The sequence below is a fragment of the Tamandua tetradactyla genome, chromosome 6, assembly GCF_023851605.1.
Source record: "Tamandua tetradactyla isolate mTamTet1 chromosome 6, mTamTet1.pri, whole genome shotgun sequence".
NCBI lineage: Eukaryota > Metazoa > Chordata > Mammalia > Pilosa > Myrmecophagidae > Tamandua > Tamandua tetradactyla.
In genome coordinates, this window is record NC_135332.1 from 38,907,782 (window position 1) to 38,927,742 (window position 19,961).

At 39.9% G+C, this 19,961-nt stretch overlaps 1 protein-coding gene across 4 annotated transcripts; it reads right to left on the bottom strand.

Moving 5' to 3' along the window:
* Positions 1-206: 206 nt before the first annotated feature.
* Positions 207-13,610, bottom strand: VEZF1 (vascular endothelial zinc finger 1). Of its 4 annotated transcripts, none has more exons than XM_077164891.1 (7): positions 13,449-13,610; positions 9,500-9,648; positions 8,033-8,727; positions 7,190-7,253; positions 5,927-6,110; positions 4,566-4,712; positions 207-1,399 (listed from the first exon to the last, which is right to left on the bottom strand). In XM_077164891.1, exons 2-7 carry the CDS (start codon positions 9,536-9,538, stop codon positions 972-974), a joined length of 1,557 nt encoding a protein of 518 aa, XP_077021006.1. In that variant the 5' UTR covers positions 9,539-9,648; positions 13,449-13,610; the 3' UTR covers positions 207-971. The 4 variants fall into 4 exon arrangements, with proteins under 4 accessions (XP_077021006.1, XP_077021004.1, XP_077021007.1 ...); XM_077164889.1 differs by having other exon boundaries at positions 5,927-6,128; XM_077164892.1 differs by lacking the exon at positions 9,500-9,648.
* Positions 13,611-19,961: the final 6,351 nt, after the last annotated feature.

Below are 19,961 nucleotides of genomic sequence, written 5' to 3' on the forward strand. Positions count from 1 at the left end.
AGAGGGGCATATCACATCCCATTGCCTCCAACGTCTTCCAATTTTTAAAGCAATATATTTTAACTGTTCCAAAGTACTCCTTGGCTCCTGAATAGGAGTCCCATTGGTCTCCATTCATTAGGAGCTTGCCTGTCCGCACGCTTGACTCCTCTGTCAATTGTGGCCTTTTCTTACCAAAACACAATTTGTATATTTTGGTTGGGTTCTTCTTCTTCTTCTTCTTTTTTTTTTTTTTTTTAATTTTTTTTTAAAAAAGTCAACTACAGTGCTATAGTCCATCAGGATTAATATGCTAAGCAATATTTACATCTCCAAATATCAGGTCACAATCCCTATTATATGTTGAAGTTAGAATGATAAATTATCATATGCTTTGCATATCAGAGCTGGTATCACCTTTCCCATAGGGAATGCTGCCTGAAATTAACATATTCCCAAAGGTAAAATGCATATTCTCTGAAATGCATTTTATTATGACAATGCATGTATTTACTCATAAAAACAATAAACACAGACAATTCTACACTAGCTCTCAGTCCGTGGATTTAGAACTTCAGGTTAAAACCAGCCATCCACCTTGTTTAGGGAGAAGAGTTCTGCTAGTGTTTAAAATAAAATGATTTGGGGGAATTAGAAACAATAACACTTTTTTTAAAAATTTTAAAATGGGTTTTGCTTTTTTAGATTGGTTTTAATTCTGGCATTTCATCTCGCCAACTAATATTCTGTTCAAGCAATGGTGTCAGCTAAAAGGAATTTCTGATTAAACTAAAGTGGTCCAGTGATAAGTTATATATACTCACCCTACTTTGAATAATCCCAGCCAAACTGGGAAAAAATGCTACTATATTCTTATTAACTAAGGTAATAAAATCTCCCAATTTCATGGTTTACTTTTTGCTTTAATCAACTAGAAATAAGTTGCTGGTAAGTATTTACTTTAAACCCAAATTTTGACTTTTTAATACTGTTTACCAAGGTGGTGATGTAGGCAAAGCTTGGGGTAAGAAAGGCATGCTTTCTACGGGTCTCATTGCTATATTGAGAGGGGCAGCTAATGTCATGGGGGTGGGCAGGTTCATTGGAGACGTGATCGTCACAGGGTGTGCTATATTCACCGGAGCTGTGACTGGGGTGGGGAGATTGACTGGGGTAGTGAGTGTTAAAGGAGAGGTCATTGATAAGGGACTGGTTATAGTTACTGGGTGCCCTATGTTCATTGGGCTGGTTATATTAACTGCACTTGAAACATTTACTGGACTTCTCATGCTCATTGCAGCTGCCACTGTGACTGGGTTTGACATAGTCCCAGACGACACAGAGGACGTTATATTGAATGGAGTAGTGAGAGTCACAGGTGTTGTAGCAGCCGTGGAGGTTTGGCACAGGTTAGCAGCTTCTAAAATAAGAAGATAAAAGGTCTTTTAGACTCTCAAAACAGTAAATAAAATTCACAACCAGTTTCTGAATCATCTTTTAATTAAAAGGACAAACACAATACATTAAATTAGCTTTCAAGCAAATGGTCAACAGGAAGGGCGGATCCTTCTGAGCACAAGAATGGGGGCCAGGAACCCCAGTGTGCAAATCTTCTTTTTGACTCTATAGCTCCTGCAAGAACTTAAAACTTTTTTAGCCTTGCACTTTTGGTTTCAAGTTCAGTTCCAATTACTTACCTACCTCATAGTGATGCAGGAAGATCAGTTACTTTTGCAAGGAAGGGGTGAGGGGGGCATCAGAGAATCGAGTAGGGCACAGTATTTTCACTACCACTTCATGCAGTTCCTCTTAATTCTAAACACTTTCCTGGGAAGAGCCAACCATCAGCAGGTGAAAAGAGCTTGTTTATATAGAGCTAGGCCTATGGTTACACAATAACATATAATCAGAAAACTCTTCTCATAAGACACACTATAACTAGCAGAGAGAGATGTGCTTACTCAACACTATGATTCTAAAGTCTTCTTGGAGGTGAAACCATATTGTTAAGGGTTTAAAAATCCATTAGGGATTGATAAGCAAGCTATTTTAGTATCATCTGCTTACTTCAGTATTAGAAAAAAAGATCATTCTCGTTAAATAATCCATAGCTTCTAGTTATATTTCTTAATTATGTTAAGAAAGAAAAAAAAACCCTCAGTAGGTTTATGTTCTCCTCCCCATTCCCATTTCCTCTTCTCTGTTAACTAAATCACCTACCTTATGCAGAATCATTTAACTGCTTATATTTAACATACCACCAAGCATTCCAAGGAGTACTAACCAGGCAGGGAGACCTTGCAATGAGTTAGAGGCCCCTAATCCTTGTAATCCAGCAAAGCCTGGGCATTTTCTGAAGAAAATTTTGCTCAAAGGTGACACCCCTATCCCTACCCCCAAACCCACCACAAAAATCAGCACCACCTGCTGGTTTACCAGCAAATTGGCTGGATGGAGGCAGATGGGTGGGGCTGGCTGTGACTTGGCTGTTAAAATGGAGAAATGCATTTAGACTAGGGATGGAGGTGTGTACACATTCCACATGTGGGTCAAACCACTCCATGTGGACCTTTAAGCCATCAAACAGCCAATAAGCAGTTCTTCCTTGGTCAATATGATATAAGTTTGGCATACTCCATTACCAGGAATTCCCAAACTTGGCTGATGATCAAAATCATCTCTCTCTAGGGAGCTTTTAAAAAAATGGATTCCCAGGAGAGTTAACTGTGAAATTTAGATGGGACTTGGAAAATCTGCATTTTTATAAAACTCCCTAAGATTATGATTCTGGTTGTCAGCCAGGTTTGGGAACTGATCTTACCTATTATGGAATTGTTATAAAACAAAAGACTCAATATTTAGAGATATTGCTGATTCAAGTTCAGTTTTCAGGTCAGGAGAGTCCTCTCTACCAAAATGGTGACTTTACTAACATAAATACAGAGGTTTCTAACATCAGTGGTCGTTTCCAGAGAGATTCATGCTATGAATAGGAATACAATAGTATTTTGTTTCATGGAGGTCAGAAGATGAGCTAAACAATTGAGTCTTATTGTGCAAGCAAACTGAAACACAATACCTAATAGAAAAGTGCAGAAAAAAAGAAGCAGCAAAAGATAAAACCAACTTACTTCTGAGGTGACAGTAGCATTAAGGATATTTTTCTACTTTTACCACAGGAGTTTTCCTGTATATTGCACTATACTGTACACTTTTCCCTACACTTTCTCTTTTTTAATCTAACAATATCCTCTTTTTTAATCTAACAATATCCTCTTTTTTTTTTTTTTTTTTTTTTGCATGGGTAGGCAGCAAGCAAGAACTCTGCCACTGAGCTACGGTGGCCCATCCTAACAATGTCCTTTTACACTGACTTGGTTAAATACTTTTACTCCTCCTCTAAGTAAAAATTCAGTATATAACTCACTTTTAACCCACTATGCAATTATCATAACGCTGTTTCTGCCTTCCCCCATTCCCTCTTCTCCACTCCTTCTCCTAATGCAAAGTATTTTAGAAAAATAAATCTGAAAGATGGAATGAGCAGCACCTGAGGAAGCCTATTTAGACTGCTGCATTGTTTTCCTCCAACATCAGTAGACATATGAAAAAGGATGTTATTCCTTTTATCTTTATCTAAGCATAGGATATTTAGGAGGGACCTGTCACTCAACATAAAAGCAAAGGTTGGAAGGTAGGCTGGCTGTGACTTGACTGTTATATCAGCAAAGGAATTATAGAGGAATTACTATATGCAGAGGATTCCTTATGCATTTAAAATAAAACAGTAAGACATGGTAGGGATGGAGAAGGTAAGAATGAATTTAGGAATCTATCCTGTGGCTGATGATACATTTGCAAAATGACTTGTTTAAAATGGCTGCAGAAGCCAAAGTTGCAACCAGTAAGTCAAAAAGCTATGTTGAAGACTAATTTTCCAACTGATCCTTTGTAAGATACACAAGGGAGTAAAACAAGCTATTCTCAATTTTTATAACATTTACAATAAAATCACAACAGCAAAAACACAGAATATATAAGTTAATGCCAGCCTCAGTGATGGACTGAACAAGATTAAGGTTGAGACAAAGAGGAAAGAAGTAAGCACTAAAGAGTATGAAAAAATGTAATAAATAGCATAATGCAGAAAGAACATTAAGGAGCAGAAAATAACACAGCACAGAGAAGACAAAGTTATATACAAACAAGGATATCTTATCTACCTCTGAAAGTGGAAATATTTTAGAAAGAAAAACAGGAACTCATAATGCATGGATGTTGATAACAAGATGAAAAATAAAAATGAAATTCAGCATAGCAAAGGACCAAATTTGGCTCCAAATTGTAAAAGTAAATCAAAAGAAATAACTTGGCAAGAATACTGAGAATTTTTATTTTCTAGTAATAAAAACTTACCTGACAGCTTTGTTCCCAGTAACTAAACTTTACCAGACAATTCCCAGCATTATAGTATTTACATGTTTCCATATAGCTAGTTTCGCTAAATGTTTCTATTTGGATCACTTGGTATACTAAATTAAAATACTTTTCAAATTATCCCTGAACCACTGGAAGCCTCATCTTACCTTTCTTCCTTGCTTTGACAGCTTCTTCCCACAGTCTCAGTGTCTCTACCTGCTTCCCTGGCCAACTTGTCACATGCTGCTGCTGCTGCTGTTGTTGCTGCTGCTGTTGCTGCTGCTTCTGGTTGCTGGTCTCTTCACTCATACATGCTGCTCCAAAGACAAACCAGAAACACTATATTTACCTTTGAAAACTATAGCCATTTTTTAAAAATCCAAAACTTGGAAACTTTGACTCCTCTTGCCTCTGTGATCTTTATCATTTGACTTGATAGCTCTTATTGCACATCATTTTTTGCTACTGTGTCTAAATTGGTCACGACAGATAAATTAACAAAATGTTTTATAAATTAACAAAATTATAAAAGAGAAAAGAGGTCTTTGCTATATTAGAAAGTTAATGTCTTTTAAAATGGAAACTGGGGAATATTGACATGGACTAATTAACATGTTCATCAAATATCCATTTGACCTAAAAGTAAATTTTTGTAAAGTGAGCAAAGTGTAACATGTTAGATAATAAACCCAATGTACTTACAAAGAAGCTAAACGAATGCAATTAAAACACAAGCTTTCTCATTCACTTTTGGTCACTCTTTTTTTTTAAGAATTTGATGTTTCCGCTGCATAAAGTACATATACAATAGAATACAAAATTAGGAGAACATTTTCGTCTAGAGGTTAGGAAAATATTGAAAGAAAAAGCCTGGGTAAACGCAAGAACTAAATTTCATCCACAGTCTCTGGAATATTTTACCTTCAGTTTAGAACTTAAGCAAGCAAAGAACTTAAGTCTTCAAACAGATGTATTTCTACAGATTTGGGTTTGAAAAGCAAACTTAATAATACCATTTCCTATATTTTAAAGGCTATTATTAAAGGCATGTTATTAATACAATGAGGAGTTGGGAGAAAATGATATTTGAGGGTCTTCCTAACTCTAAATAAAAACAGTTAAAATTGCCTAGCATAAGATGTAAGCTTCCTAGTTTGAGCTCTGTTGCCTCAATTCTAACACACTAGAGCTTTTTATTCAAAGTCCCAAAAAGAAGAAACACACCGAAAAACAGCTGTGGGGAAAGTATATTCTTCTAACATGGATGTTATTTGTAAACACGGATTGAAATCATGATTAGCAGAGTTTATCAATGCTGTTTGCATATATGCATGTGAAACATATTTCTGACACTAACATCTTTCCATTGATGTGTGTTTGCACACTTTGGTATTAGGAGGACATGTGTAAAATGAACAGTAATATAATCCTGAAAGCACAGCAAAAATACCGTTCATGTATCATAAAAACATCTAGATTTCATCAAACTGAAATGCAAAGGAAATAAACTTTTAAAAGAGTCACCTACTTTTATTGATGCCTTGTTTACATGTATTACAGTTGATACTTTGGCTCTGACCATGTGTCTTTAAGTGGCTGGTGATGTATGCTGCACTCAGAAGTTTCCCACAGATATTACACGATACCTTGCCCTCATGGCGCACCATGTGTGTCCGTAGTCTGTCTTTGGTGGCAAAGGCAGCAGTGCATGTCTGCATGAGGGAGGAAAACTTTTTTTAAATATAGACTATCCTGTTCTACTCATTTTCAAGTATGTTATATTCTATGAATTATCCTATCCAGTTAGCAAGCAGACTGAGCTAAGTTTTAATTGCATGTGTTGCTTAGAATCATAATTTTCAAAACACTTGCTAATTTTAGACCCTTTCATTTCAGGAGAAAAACAAGTATTAACACAGAGTAGTGAAAAGATATGAACTTTAGAGTCAGTTAAACCTAGCTTTAAACCAGCTCCAAGATTTACTAAACTGTGTAACCTCGAATAAGTTAGCTAACCTCGCTGAATCATCATCTGTAAAATAGAGCTAATAATACCTACCTCACAGGATTACTGGTGGATTAACAGCCTGGCTCAAGGCTTGGCACATAGCAGGAACTCAATCACTTAACACTACCTTTCCTCCTTCAGTTGGAATTTTCTTAGAATTCAAGTCATTTACTTAATAAGATCAGTCATTAACAAACTTAACTGAAAGGAGTACAAAAAGATTTCCAGCAACAAACCAGAACTACTGATGCCCTAAGGTTATCTGATTTAGCAAAATTCTTAACTTTTTTGTTATCACAATTATATCTAATGAGACCAATAATAAGAATGGATTTTTAAATTAGAAAATGTTCCAATTTGACCAAAGACAAAAATCCATTAAGTGATAATTTTTAGGAGAAAATTCATATTTTCTTATTACAGTTAAAACAACCTCAACTATCAATCCAGAAATTAATTCAAAGCACTTCATTCTTTTATTAATTTCAAATACAATGATCTTTGCCAGACTATAATTATTTTTCTCTTATAACAAAAAATGTTGTTGTCCAAGGAAAGGGAAGTGTAGCTTAACAAACACAACAGATTTGAATTTTTAAATAATCCTGCCTCACAGAAACAGAAGCTGTCATTTATATTTTATAAAATTAGAATTCAAATGGGCCATATTTACTCGAATCAGTGATTTTAAGATTTTTTAAGAACTGTGAGATTTGATTGGCTCAGACCTTTGGGATAATGTGCATAAATGCTACACTAAGGATAAGTCATTTTAACTCTTACTTGGCATTTGAAGGGTCTTTCTGTTGAATGGACATGTTTTACGTGACAGCTTAAGTGGTCAGGCCTGTGAAAGAGAGAGTATCACCAAAAGATATAAGGGAACACACACAGAGAAATGCCATTTACTGTGATACCTTACATGCTTGGCATATCTGAGACATTTTGAAGAAAGTAGCAATTACTGACTACCCCTCCCTCCGTCCCCTCCACCGCCCCTGTGCAAGCCTCCTTACCTCTCTTACTACAAACAAGTCTTAATCCTTTACCCCTTAATTTTCTCTCCTAGTCAACATCAAATCATATTAGATCTTGATTCTTTACAATTATAAAATATCCAAAGTTATAGTCCTAACACCTGCCAAAAACAGCTACTATATTAACTTTAAAAGCTTTTAAAAATGAAAATGAGTGAAATGTTAGTACCTCCAGAAAAACAAAAATATTCCCCTACAAATTTTATCAAGCATCTCCAAGATCATCCCAGCTTTCAGGAAATAAGTTCCTTTGATTTGTGCAGATAATGAACCTTACATCTAATCACCCAACTGATTTGGAAACTGGTAGTTTTGCAGTATTCAAGTGCCAAATGAAGGTCTGAGTCCACCAAAGCGTATCTTAAGCGAAGTAATGTTAATCACTATGTCACCACTTGTCAACCATACCAAACTGGAATTAGACCTGGAGGTGTAATGCTTCTTTATCTATTGCCAATATTTATTTATATTATCACAAATCAGACAGGCTTGCTCACATCTATTCTCACATAAACCTTCTAAATCACATCAAGACAAAACTGAAGTTCACTGGGATCATAATGAAAAAAAGCAAAGCAAAATGCAGTACCTCGAGAAGCCTTTCCCACAAACACTGCAAGTATAGGGTTTGGTGATGCCTCCTTCATGAGACCTCACATGGTAGGTCATCCGGTCCTTCCTCTTGAAGCGCTGATGACAAATAGGACACTCGAAAGGCTTTTCATCCGAATGGGAGAGCTTGTGCCGATTGAGGTGGTATACGTCTCGAAAGGCCTTCCCACACATCTCACAAGCATGGTTTTTCTTGACAGGCTTACTGGGTTTCTTGACAGACTGGGTCACAGGCATAGCTGTGGTGCTGGCACTGCTGCTGGGGTTGGTGCCTGAGGAAGATGTAGTGACTGTCGACAAGATGCCTGCAATAGTGGAGACCAACGAAGTTCGGCTGCTGTCCCCAGCGATGGTGGAGATAAGGGGAACCACTGTGGTGGGGGTTTTCTTTGGCCGGGACACCAACTTGATCCCTGTGTGGCAGGACTCATGGCGCCTCAGGTGATAGCTGTCCCTGAAAGCTTTACTGCAGTAAGTGCACACAAATGAAGTTTTGGGTTTTTCTTTTTTAATCCCAATGGCATCCTTTAATGTTTCTGGAGCAGCCTGAGGTTTCTGAGTTATTGGTATTGGAAGCAATGGTTTCTGATCAGGGGGCTCCACAGCAGAGCTCAGGAGGGGCAGCAAGCTGTTCTGTGCTGCCTGCTGTTGGTGATGGGAGGCTTCATGGGCCTAAAACCAAACATTTACACTTCAGAAACCCAGCCTCTCACAATGACCTTCAAAATTCAACATGTTCCAGACAATGGAGACCAAAGGAAAGAGTCAAAGAGCCTATAAGCTATTCTCTTCAGCAGAGATCCAGCAACCACTCAGCTCTATTCTCATAGCTCCCAATACTAAGCATTTAAAATCACCTAGCAGACACAAAACTTTTGCAACTAAGTTGCTGACAGTGATCTTGCTTTCAAACAGCTGACAACTAAACTACACACCACCCTTGTTCATAAGGGACATAACAGCTGATGAAATTAGTTTGCATTAGTCTGTCAGTGCTGAAACCAAGTTTAAATAACCTGTCAAAAAAATTACACTCCAGACTTAACTATTTAGCAGTATCTTACTTCAGTAACACACAAATATACACACACACAATGATATAATCATCTACTTGTCTATTATAAACTAGGAAAGGAAAGGTACCCATGTCTCTCCCTTTCCATCAGAAAACTTGGAGATTGCTCAGTGAGGAAAGGCATCTAGTGCCCTGAATACATTTGCTAGTTAAGTCTCCTTTTAAATTTTTCATTTAACTCTACCAAAAAGTTGGTTGATATGAAATCTGCTATTAATCAACCTAGAAGGCATCTGAGGAAGTAGCCCATAGCAAAACACCTGTCGTTTCTTAGTTCATTTACTCTTACACTAGAAGGCTGCACCTTTAAGACCACCAGTTGTTCAAACTCTAAACTCTCAAAGACAGATATGAAAAAAAAAAACCCACCAAAAAACTATAAGCATTTAAAATTCCCTTCATGTTCATCTTCTTCCAGCAGTTGTAGGTTTTGTTAAATATTAGATATTCGCTCTGTTACAATGTGTTCCTCCACTCCAAAACTGGGGATTGGACACTGGAAATTTTCTTTAGCTGCACTGAAACCAAAATATCATCATGGAACAAGTCCTTGGTACTTATAAGCAGTTTATTCTCTTGGTTTTGAACTTTCAAAAATTTTCCTTACCTCCAAAGTGATAACACTTAGGAAATGATGGAAAAAATTCCTGAAATAGTTCTTCCTAATATGTTGTTCTTTACCAACATTATTTTTGAAACACTTGACAGTGAGGCCAAGCCTCTAAGCTTGAGTTTTGTAATCCTAAAAGGCTACAGAAGTTCCAAATATTTTATGCATAAAGTGTTCTAGGAGAGGCCCATCCCTTTATCTTAGACACTTTAAACACTTATTTACCCTTCTCACTCTATAACCACAAGACCTACAGCTAACTTGATTAAGGAGAAAAAAAACAAGAAGACAGACATACACACTCACACATAGCACCTCCCCTAATGGAAAAGAATATCTACCATTCAATGCTGATGGATAAGAACATTTATTGCATATTGCTCCATGTTTACTTGACAGTAGCACAACAGCTAAGCTTTGAACTAGTCTCCCCCATACGATTAGGTGGTGTGGAATTCAGAGTTATCAGTTTCAATTTAATACTTTTGATTTTATCTCTCTTTGAGTTCTGGAAGCACTCTCAGAAATTGTGTGCATACATATAAGTATCTTTCTGGACTTAGTGCTCATAATGAATTACAGTCCACTTTTAATTTAATTTATGGAGCTCCTGTAACTGTCAGTGTCCATCCAGTGACATAAGCAGAAACTTTACAGAATTTAGATTCTAATCTTAACCCTTTTCCAACCTGGCTGTAGGATACCCAAGTTTCCACACAGTATACAAACAGTTAATAGCTGAAGCTAGCTCAAGATATACAATTTCAAAGGCTAACAGATCAGATAATAGGGAATGCAAATCTTCTGGACAAAGTTCAGTCATAGTTTAGAGGCATTTTTCAATTCTAAACAACCATTAGTACAAGGGAGTACTAAAAACACTTACTGCCATTTTACCAATCAGATGTCTGTGGCAACATAATGTATTTTTACAGCATTGCTGAAGCTCACTCTCACCAGGTCACACCAGGTCCCTGCTTCTTGGGTGAAAAGCTGCAGAATACCTTGACCACTACAGGAATCAATCTTTGAGGATTCCTAGGATCCCCACACTTCTACATGAAGCCTTCTAAGAGGGGAACTGGGTTTTCCCAACTTGTTTTCTGGGGGAGAGACAGAGTAAAATAACAACCACAGCCTGCCTTCAATAAAGTGATTTATTTTAAAAATGTAACTTCTGAGTAGGCTTTTGACTAAGCATCATCAAATCAGAGTCTCAATTTTATCTCCCATTTATTTCCATTGAAAGGCTTTTTAACCCTGCCCAAATTTTCTTTTTGAGGCTGGCAAAAAACAAAACAGAAGTTATTTCATCACCCAAGGTGGTAGGATACGGCAACATGAAATCTCCAATGCCAGAGGGTAAAAGATTTTGTACTGAAACAAATTAGCATGGGTGAGTCATATCTTGAATGTCCTGTTAGGAGAACCATTCATCAAACATTTTAACAGCCATAGCTTTCACTTTCCACCAGGTTATCTGGAAAGCAAGCAGGTGTTAAACTGTTTTAAAATATAAATTCAATAGGATGCTCCAGTAAACAAACAAGAAAGTTTAACTCTCAGTTTCCTCAGTGAAAAGTACTTAAAACCAGAACTGATTAAATCTATTCATACCTTTCCATAGAAAAGACTGAAATATTCTCTTTACCCATTCAACTCTCCTCGGTTCTAAATTATGTTTTCCAACAATTCTCACTGCACAAATTGCCAAGCCCAGGATCAAATATTAGCTTTCACACTTCTCCATCAGGTAGAAAAAAAGATTTTAATAGCTGGAAAAAATATAAAATCTAATTTAAAAATTGATCATAAATGCCTGGCATTAGCTTTATCCAAGGAACGAATAATAAAGATTTCTAAGATATTTCTCAATTAACTTTACTAAGACTATGAGTTTTTGCTTTACATAAAGAATTTTTTTTCAATCTCCATTAAGTTCATAGACATCAGGTGTAATGTAAATCTAAAACACTCATCATGTGAAAATCACTTCAGAAGCCCATTAATCCCATCTTTTTAAATGACAACTTAAAAGATTTTTCTAGAGAGGGCATTTGTTACCTTTACACCAACCTGGATGCCAGGTTGTTATGTATTATTTATTTTCCAATGCATTTTTAAGTTACTTCATCACATTATTACCAAGCTCATCAAACTGTAATAAAATACTAGATCAGAATGAGAAAAGGGAAATTTGAGTTCTGTCATTTCGAGTATATTCAACTTTAAGAAGCTTGAATATTTTTCAACTATTTAAAAATCAAATTACCCTCATTTCAAAGAATGTATGTTTTAAAACAATAAACCAGACCTACACAATAAGTAATACTTGAAATCTCCAATTCCCTATATTAACCTCACTGGGATGGATGCAACAGAAGCGCAAAATTTTTTTTGAAAATTCTACATCCGTTCCTGGTTAGTTCCAAAAGGCCTCAAGCGCTCAAGCTAAGCGTTTGAGGTTTCACGAAGTTATTCGAAGAAGGAAAATAACCTAGAGAGGCGGGAAGAACGCACTTAGAGTGACGAGTTTCCTAACCTCCTCCGGTTCCGAAGTTTCCCGGTAAGCTCATCACCACTGTCCACTAAGTGCTTCGTTCGCAAATAGAAATGAAGTAAGGGGAAAGAAAAAAGTCCAGCCCAGGTATTTCAAACACGGATCCCTACCTAAGGTGAGCGGGCGAGAGGATAGGCAACGTATCGGCTACAGTCACTTTAAAGTTTCTTGAAAAAGCGAAAACCAACACCCCAACGAGTGACTCATCTGGGGGCTTTGTAAGAGGACTTTGTTTGCTCTTCCCACTTTTCGTTTCCCCCACTCGGTTGGAAGAAACGTTAGAGGTGAGACCGGACAGAAAAGGGCTCTGAGAAATGGTCTGGCCTCCCGCAGCCCCGGCCCCCTCCGCTCACCCCGCCCCGGCCCGGGCTGGGGGATTCCCCGGGCTGAATGGGACGGCGGGAGAGCTGGACAGAGGGAGAGAGCGTCAGCTGCCAAGGTTCGGCTGACGGTTGAGAAAGAAAAAATGTAAATCCAATGAAAAAGTTTGGGGAGGGGATACACACTCACAACATCCCCCAACTAGGTAAACACGGAGGGGAGCAGCAGAGAGAGGGAGTGGCGGGGAACCCAGGGATACCCGCTATTCTCACGGATGGGGGGGGGCTACGGACGGCAGTCAGAAAGTCAACAGAAAAAGGAGAGGCGAGAGAGGTAAAAGAGGAAGGAAAGCGAGTGAAGGATGGGTGAGGGGGGGCAAGAGGAGACTCAAAATGGACCTGGGGACCCCTTAACCCCATGGTGCGGCCCCAGGCCCCGCGCGCCTTGGCGGAGCGGCCCGCGCTACCCAGCGGCCCGGTGCCCTCCTTTCTCTCGGCCGCGCGGATGGTGACAGCGACCGGCCTCCTCCCTTCCCCTTCAGGGCAAGAGAGAAGGGTGTGTGTGCGCGCGCGTGTGAGTGCTGCGGGGGCCTCGGGGTGAACCCCGAGGCCTGCTCTCTTCACTGCACCCCGTGAAGCCGCCTTTTTTTCACCTCAGCAGCCTCGCTCCTCCGGAGCGGGCGGGCAGAAAAACAAAGGGGGATTAAGGCCCGGCCGGAGAGCGGAGCCGGGAGGGAGGGGAGGAGGAGCGCCAGCCCGCCCGCCCGCCAGCCCGGGGCCCGGCCCCCCTGTCCCCCCCGTGCACCCCCCCGGGGGGGCCCCCAGTACCTGGAACAGGAACGTGGTCCAGTTGGCCTCCATGGCTGCGGCGGCCGACCCCCCTCCTCCCCACTCCCCCCCGCTCGGGGAGCCTCCTCAGCCGGAGGAGGCGACAACAAAGCGGCGGCGGCGGCGGCGGCAGCGGCAGCGGCGGCTCCTCAACATGGCAGCGCCGAGCGCGGCCACTTCCGGTAACCTCCGGGACGCACCACCGCGGCGGCGAGCGCGGGCGGGGGGGGAGCCCCAGCCCGGCCGCCGCCGCCCCCAGTTGTCCGGACCCCTTCTGGGCGTCCCCGCTGCCGGCTCGCCTCCTCGGAGCTCAGCCAGTACCCGCCGGCGGTGGGGTCAGGGGCCCTGCGGGGGAGACGGGGTGGGGCCGGGGGCGGGAATGGGCCGTGGCGTCCCCCCCCGCGGGGGTGTGTGGTGCTGCGGTCCGTGGCTCAGGCAGCTGGCGCAGGGGGAGCTCAGGAGAGAAGATGGAGGACGTCAGGGTCTGGCGCTAGCCGGCTGGGTACAGCCTGGCTGTCTCCCGTGACTCAGACACGGTGTCCGGCAGCATCGCGTCCTTATTAGACCCTTAGCGCAAGGCACAGGCCGCGGTGGCCACCAACTCATCACTCCCGCTGCACAGCATAGTCCTCACCTCTGAATTGGGGAGACCCCCCCGTTTGACTTTGAGTGTCTCTCTCTGGTATTTCATCCCCTGCCGGCTAAACCCTCAGCAATCTCGCTGTAGAATGCATGTCAGAGTGGCCATCCACCTCAAAGCAGGGAATCCCACAGGGTTGCAACCTCAGATCCTCCCAGAGTTGAGGGAAAGAAACACTTCCCATGCATAATGTCATCACTGGGTTATCCATGGGTGAAGTGCTGAGTTTCCCCACTCTCCCTTTTCACACAAGACATGTGAAATTCTACCTGAACATACAACTCTCCCACTTAAAACAGAAAACCAAAACATTAAAAACAAGTGAGAGGGCAGGCCACAGTAGCTCAGCAGGCAGAGTTCTTGCCTGCCATGCCGGAGACCCGGGTTTGATTCCCGGTGCCTGCCCATGCAAAGAGAAAAAAAAAAAAAAAAGAAAAACAAGTGAGAAAGGATAGACAAATCATTTTAGTCCTTTAGTACAGTTTGCTTCCTTCACCGCCCCCCCCAAAACAAAAATCGAACTTTGGTTGAACAGCACCAGATGGCACTGAGGTGACCCCAGTCTCTGTTTACAGTTTCAAGTCTTCCGTTTAAATATCTCTGCCACGGGCACTTTGTAGATGTAGAGTCTGTATGATGATGTTCTGAATGTTTTCTTTCCTTTTTTCACATAGAAGTAGCTACTGGGAATATCATAGACAAGTAAATATTAAACAAGTGTCTTCAGTCCAAGTCTCCTGTTGGCGGAAAATGAGGGGGTAGGCTGTATCAGCGATATTTTTATAAACTCTGGTTTAAAAAAATTCCTCAGATGGCCACATTTTTTGAAGATTTCAACATCTTTTATAACCAACTCTCTCTTATCTCATCTTTCATTCCCCTCCAAACACATTCTAATCAAGGTCATCATCTCAACTTCCCCCATACATAGACAATAAAATAATATGGTTGCAGAATTCTACTGGTACAATAAATCAAAGAGGTATAGTAATTTGACAGTCCATGTTTCCTTGCCATTCACTACACATGTATAATCCCTCCCACTCTTTCCTTTTCTCAGTCACCAGAATGAAGGGGCTGGAAAATCCTGGTCTGGTTCGTTTTAGAGATGATTTTCCAGTGGATACCGCCTGGAGACTTGGGTATGAATGCGATATTCTGCAGTTTGGATCAGTAGTAGAAACAGGTAACACACCAGGGAACCGTTCAGCCTAAGACAGGAGGGGACAGAAAATGATGAATAGTTTCTGATACATTCCTTGACTAAATCACTACAATGGCCCCTGTGTCTACTACAAATGCCCATCCTAAAAGTCTCTTTTGGAAAGAAAATTAAAATGGCTTAGGAAGCCTATATATACCTGCAGAATAAGAAGGGAATTAAAAAGAAAAAAGAAAAAAGAGAACCAAGATGTAAACCTAAGGAATTAACTAGAAAACCAAAACATTTATATGTTCTTGCTCTGACCTTAGGCACTGCATGTTCTTTTATTTTCATTTATTGGACCCAATCTGCTTCTTTCCTGCCTCAATACATTCACTCTAAGGTCTCTCTAGTTCTTCCTGTATATAACTTCTCCTCCTCAGCTTTTCAAAGTGTGGTGAAAATGAAGCTTTACGATTATTTGAAAATGAAGCTTTATGATTAATGATGACTATTATTCTAATGACAATAATTGCTGGACTCTCTTGAACTTATCCTGGGATCTCAAAACCCTTTCTCAGCAATCTTTCTCATAGCACCTCTGAGTGGGGTTTCCCCACTAATAGGAAATAGAGGTCAAGTGAAAACAGTCCAGTTCTCATTACTGAAGAGCTGGGTTTTCTTGAGAAAAATGGCTAATTTTATCTCTATCCAAAAGATAAAACCAGAAATCCTGATTGTTCCTTAAACCCTTCTTTAAAAAGAAAAAAGCAACCTTTAAAATTCAGATGAAACTTTAAATAGTAGGTTTCCAAAGAGAAATATCCAAAAGTTTGGAACAAGTATTCAAAAGCAATTAGCTCCAATTATTACAAGGAATATAATGAATCTGTAAGATCAAACACTCCATCCTCAGAAGGGACATTTCTGTTAGGACAGACAAAATCCCCAACACAAGCAAAACACGTCCCTTCTCTAGCCAGCTTCCACAGACCATACTGGAGTCCAGTCTAAAGACTATGGATGTCTAAAGGTGACATTCAGATGAATATCTGAAATGTTGGGTGTCTAAACAAAACATATGGTATCCCCACATCCACCCAAATAAAATCCAGCTCACTCTCCTCTTCCCCCTATGCCCTGTTCAGGTCCCTCCCTCCCTCTCTTTCAACTCTTCCTTTACTCCTTCCTTCCCTCTCTCACCTCCCCCCAAGTCATATGATTTAACCTCAGGAAATTGAGGACGAAATACCTATCACACAGGAGTGACTAGGGGATTAAATAAGTTAATGTATATAAAATGCTTAGAACATCTTTGAGAACAGGTGCTAAGTAAATGTTTTTATTGGTGCTACTGAAAGAACAGATTAAAATTGGGGCCTGGAACTCTGCAATAAAGTTCTTTTCTCTAAAAAAAAAAAGTGACAGGTTTTTCCCCACCCCCACTGCTCTCTCCTTCAAAGAGCCCTAAGGTAAATGGCCAAAGGGCTAATGACACATGACAAAGGAAGATGCCTATTAAGACCTGCTTTCCTAAAAACAACTTTGAGCAAACATTAGAAAGCAACAGGATATTTCCTTTCTACTTTGGAGAGGATTTTAAAGTCCTGAGTACCTTAAGGATTTGGATTACAGACTTAGAATCCTAGGAATAGAAAGCATCTCTATTGTAATCTATTACCCCATCCCTAAGACTGCTCAACAAACCAAAAACAAATAAATCTAAAACTTTCAGTAAAGTACATCTCTATTATGAGGCTTCAAACTAATAGGTTAACAAACCAACATCATGCAAAAAAAAAAGCCAGAACTAACAATGAACAAAATCTACCAGTAAGTATCAAAGCCGCAATATTTAGAAATATCAAAAAGTGTTGGCTAAAGAAAAATGTGACCCAATATCAGCCTCAGTGCAATTTGGAGCAGAGAAGGAAGCACACTATTAACCAGACTGAAGCGAACCAAAAAGAAAAAGGAAAAAGCCTCTCCAGTGAGAAAAAGTAGAAGTAATCTCCTCCCCCAACACCCCACCCCCGCCCCCAAACTCTATAACCACACTAAGGGCTAAAGCCACTTGTGGCTGTGGCCCACCCATGTGGTCAACATTCAGATTTGTGTTACAATTCTACACCTAAAGTGTCATCACTAGTTACTTGTTTCAAATGGCAAGGTAAAGAAGGGGAAACATTGAAGTTTTTTTTCCCCCTGAATATATCTATTTAGGTTTCTTGACAGCTGGAACATAGTCACAAAGAACAAAGGGATAGGGAATTAGTCTACCCATTTTCCTAGGAGACAGTGAGTTCAACTGATGGTTGATGGTTCTTAAGACTCTTGTTTCTAAGAAGGGTCACAGACCCCAAGACTCCACAATTGAGTCCAAAGCCACTGAAGCAGATATATCACTTAACCTGTTTTTGAAAGAGGCTGCCAGAAATCAATGCTAACTCTTATCAGCTGCATCCATAAAACATTTGAGTAAAATATTGTTTTCTATTTTATAACCTGACAAAGGAGGATATCCAACAGTAAGCACAGGCCATAAGAAAGAAAGAAACTAAGACAGGTCAAAAATACACCAAGAAAGAAATTCAATACAACTGAAAACATACTCTCAGGCACCAACATTTCTCCTTTGGACAGCTGTTCCTCACTGCCCTTAGATGCCCCAAACCCAGGGTGGTGACTGAGCTTTTAAAAAGTTCATACTTAGCAGGTTACACAAACCTGGTGGGCCTGAACCAAACTGCAAAGCTTAATTCAATTATTGCATCATGCTAATAGTCAAGAAGGTAGTCTTTACATAAGTTACTCTGGTACAGAGGTAAAGCTATTTTCAGTGGTTACAGCTTCTACACCCAATATATGCTGCCAGTAATGACATTAAACAGCACTGTGCCGCCCATCTTCAACAGGAAAACTCTAAATGCCCCTCATGTGTGCAAAAAGATAGTACTCCTCACACCAGTTTATAGCAGCGTTATTTACAATTGCAAAGAGATGGAAACAGCCAAAATGTCCATCAACAGAAGAATGGCTGAGCAAACTGTGGTATGTGCATACGATGGAATATTATGCAGCTTTAAGACAAGATAAACTTATGAAGCATGTAATAACATGGATGGACCTAGAGAATATTATGCTGAGTGAGTCCAGCCAAAAACTAAAGGACAAATACTGTATGGTCCCACTGATGTGAACGGACATTCGAGAATAAACTTGAAATATGTCATTGGTAACAGAGTCCAGCAGAAGTTAGAAACAGGGTAAGATAATGGGTAATTGAAGCTGAAGGGATACAGACTGTGCAACAGGACTAGATACAAAAACTCAAAAATGGACAGCACAATAATACCTAATTGTAAAGTAATCATGTTAAAACACTGAATGAAGCTGCATCTGAACTATAGGATTTTTTGTTTTTTTACTATTATATACTACTTTTATTTCTTTTCTCTATATTAACATTCTATATCTTTTTCTGTTGTGTTGCTAGTTCCTCTAAACCGATGCAAATGTACTAAGAAACGATGATCATGCATCTATGTGATGATGTTAATTACTGATTGCATATGTAGAATGGTATGATTTCTAAATGTTGTGTTAATTTCTTTTTTTTCGTTAATAAAAAAATTGTAATAAAATATATATCTTAAAAAAAAAACAACATAGTACTCCTTGCTAATGCCTGGCCAAATGCTCTTGAAGAGCAGGAGTAGAACAAAAACATAGAAACATCAAGTGACCACCCCTTTATTCAAGCTTCAATAGAAATATTTCTTCAGTTTCTTCAGATCACATTTATGAATAGTCCAGAGTTCAGGAAGGATTCTGTTTCTCAGACATCTCCAAAAAGTTAGCATATTAATACATACAGATTTTAGGAATCTTTCTACATCAGTATTCCTCTCCCTTCCACTGGCCTAGTTTAAAAAGCTGCACTGAGTCAATTTGATCCCAACTGAGGCCCCGCCTCCCCATTCTTGGCAATGATGGGAATAGCAAACAATGGAACTGGTGTTGGGGAATCGATGGTGTGTTCCTAGGTGAGGGAAATGAGCAGTGGTGACCTAAGACACTGAAATGACATCCCAAGACGAGCCAGACTAAGTTTTGGGAAGGTTGTTCTATTCCAGAAAGTGATGCCAACAGATGGCAGCACAAGTCTGGGACAGCAAGAGATTTGGCTCTAGCTCTAGCAAAAAGAATTAGCTCCTCTTAAGGATGTTTTTGACCCTAAGAACTCTGAATTAGAAGCTGCTTGATGTTATTCTACATTTAGTCATCTGGTATAGACATAAAACCAGGTGTAGGGACCTGGTAAGCTAGTTGTTAAAGTGCTACATGGAAACAGCAATACTCAAAATGTACTCTATAACTATGAATAATACATCAAGCTTACCTGTTATCCAAGTACTACTTAAAGAACTTCACTCCTGATTGCCTGAGTAGTGACAGCAAGCTCTCTCCTAGGCCTGAAAGAGGACAGGAATTCCTAGAAGGTAGTACAGATCTTGACCCAATGAACAAATTAATAGGTACATGGGGGAAAGAAAGGTCAGTTTCAGAGAATCAAGATTTTCCTTGGAAGTACCTTAGATCTCTTCAACAAAGCACACTAGGCTCTACTCAACTAGCTGACAGAAGTTAATTAGCCCTCTACACCCAGGGCCTGATCTGGCCCTCTGCTGGCTTTTTTACGAACCTCATATAAGTCCCACCTCCTCAA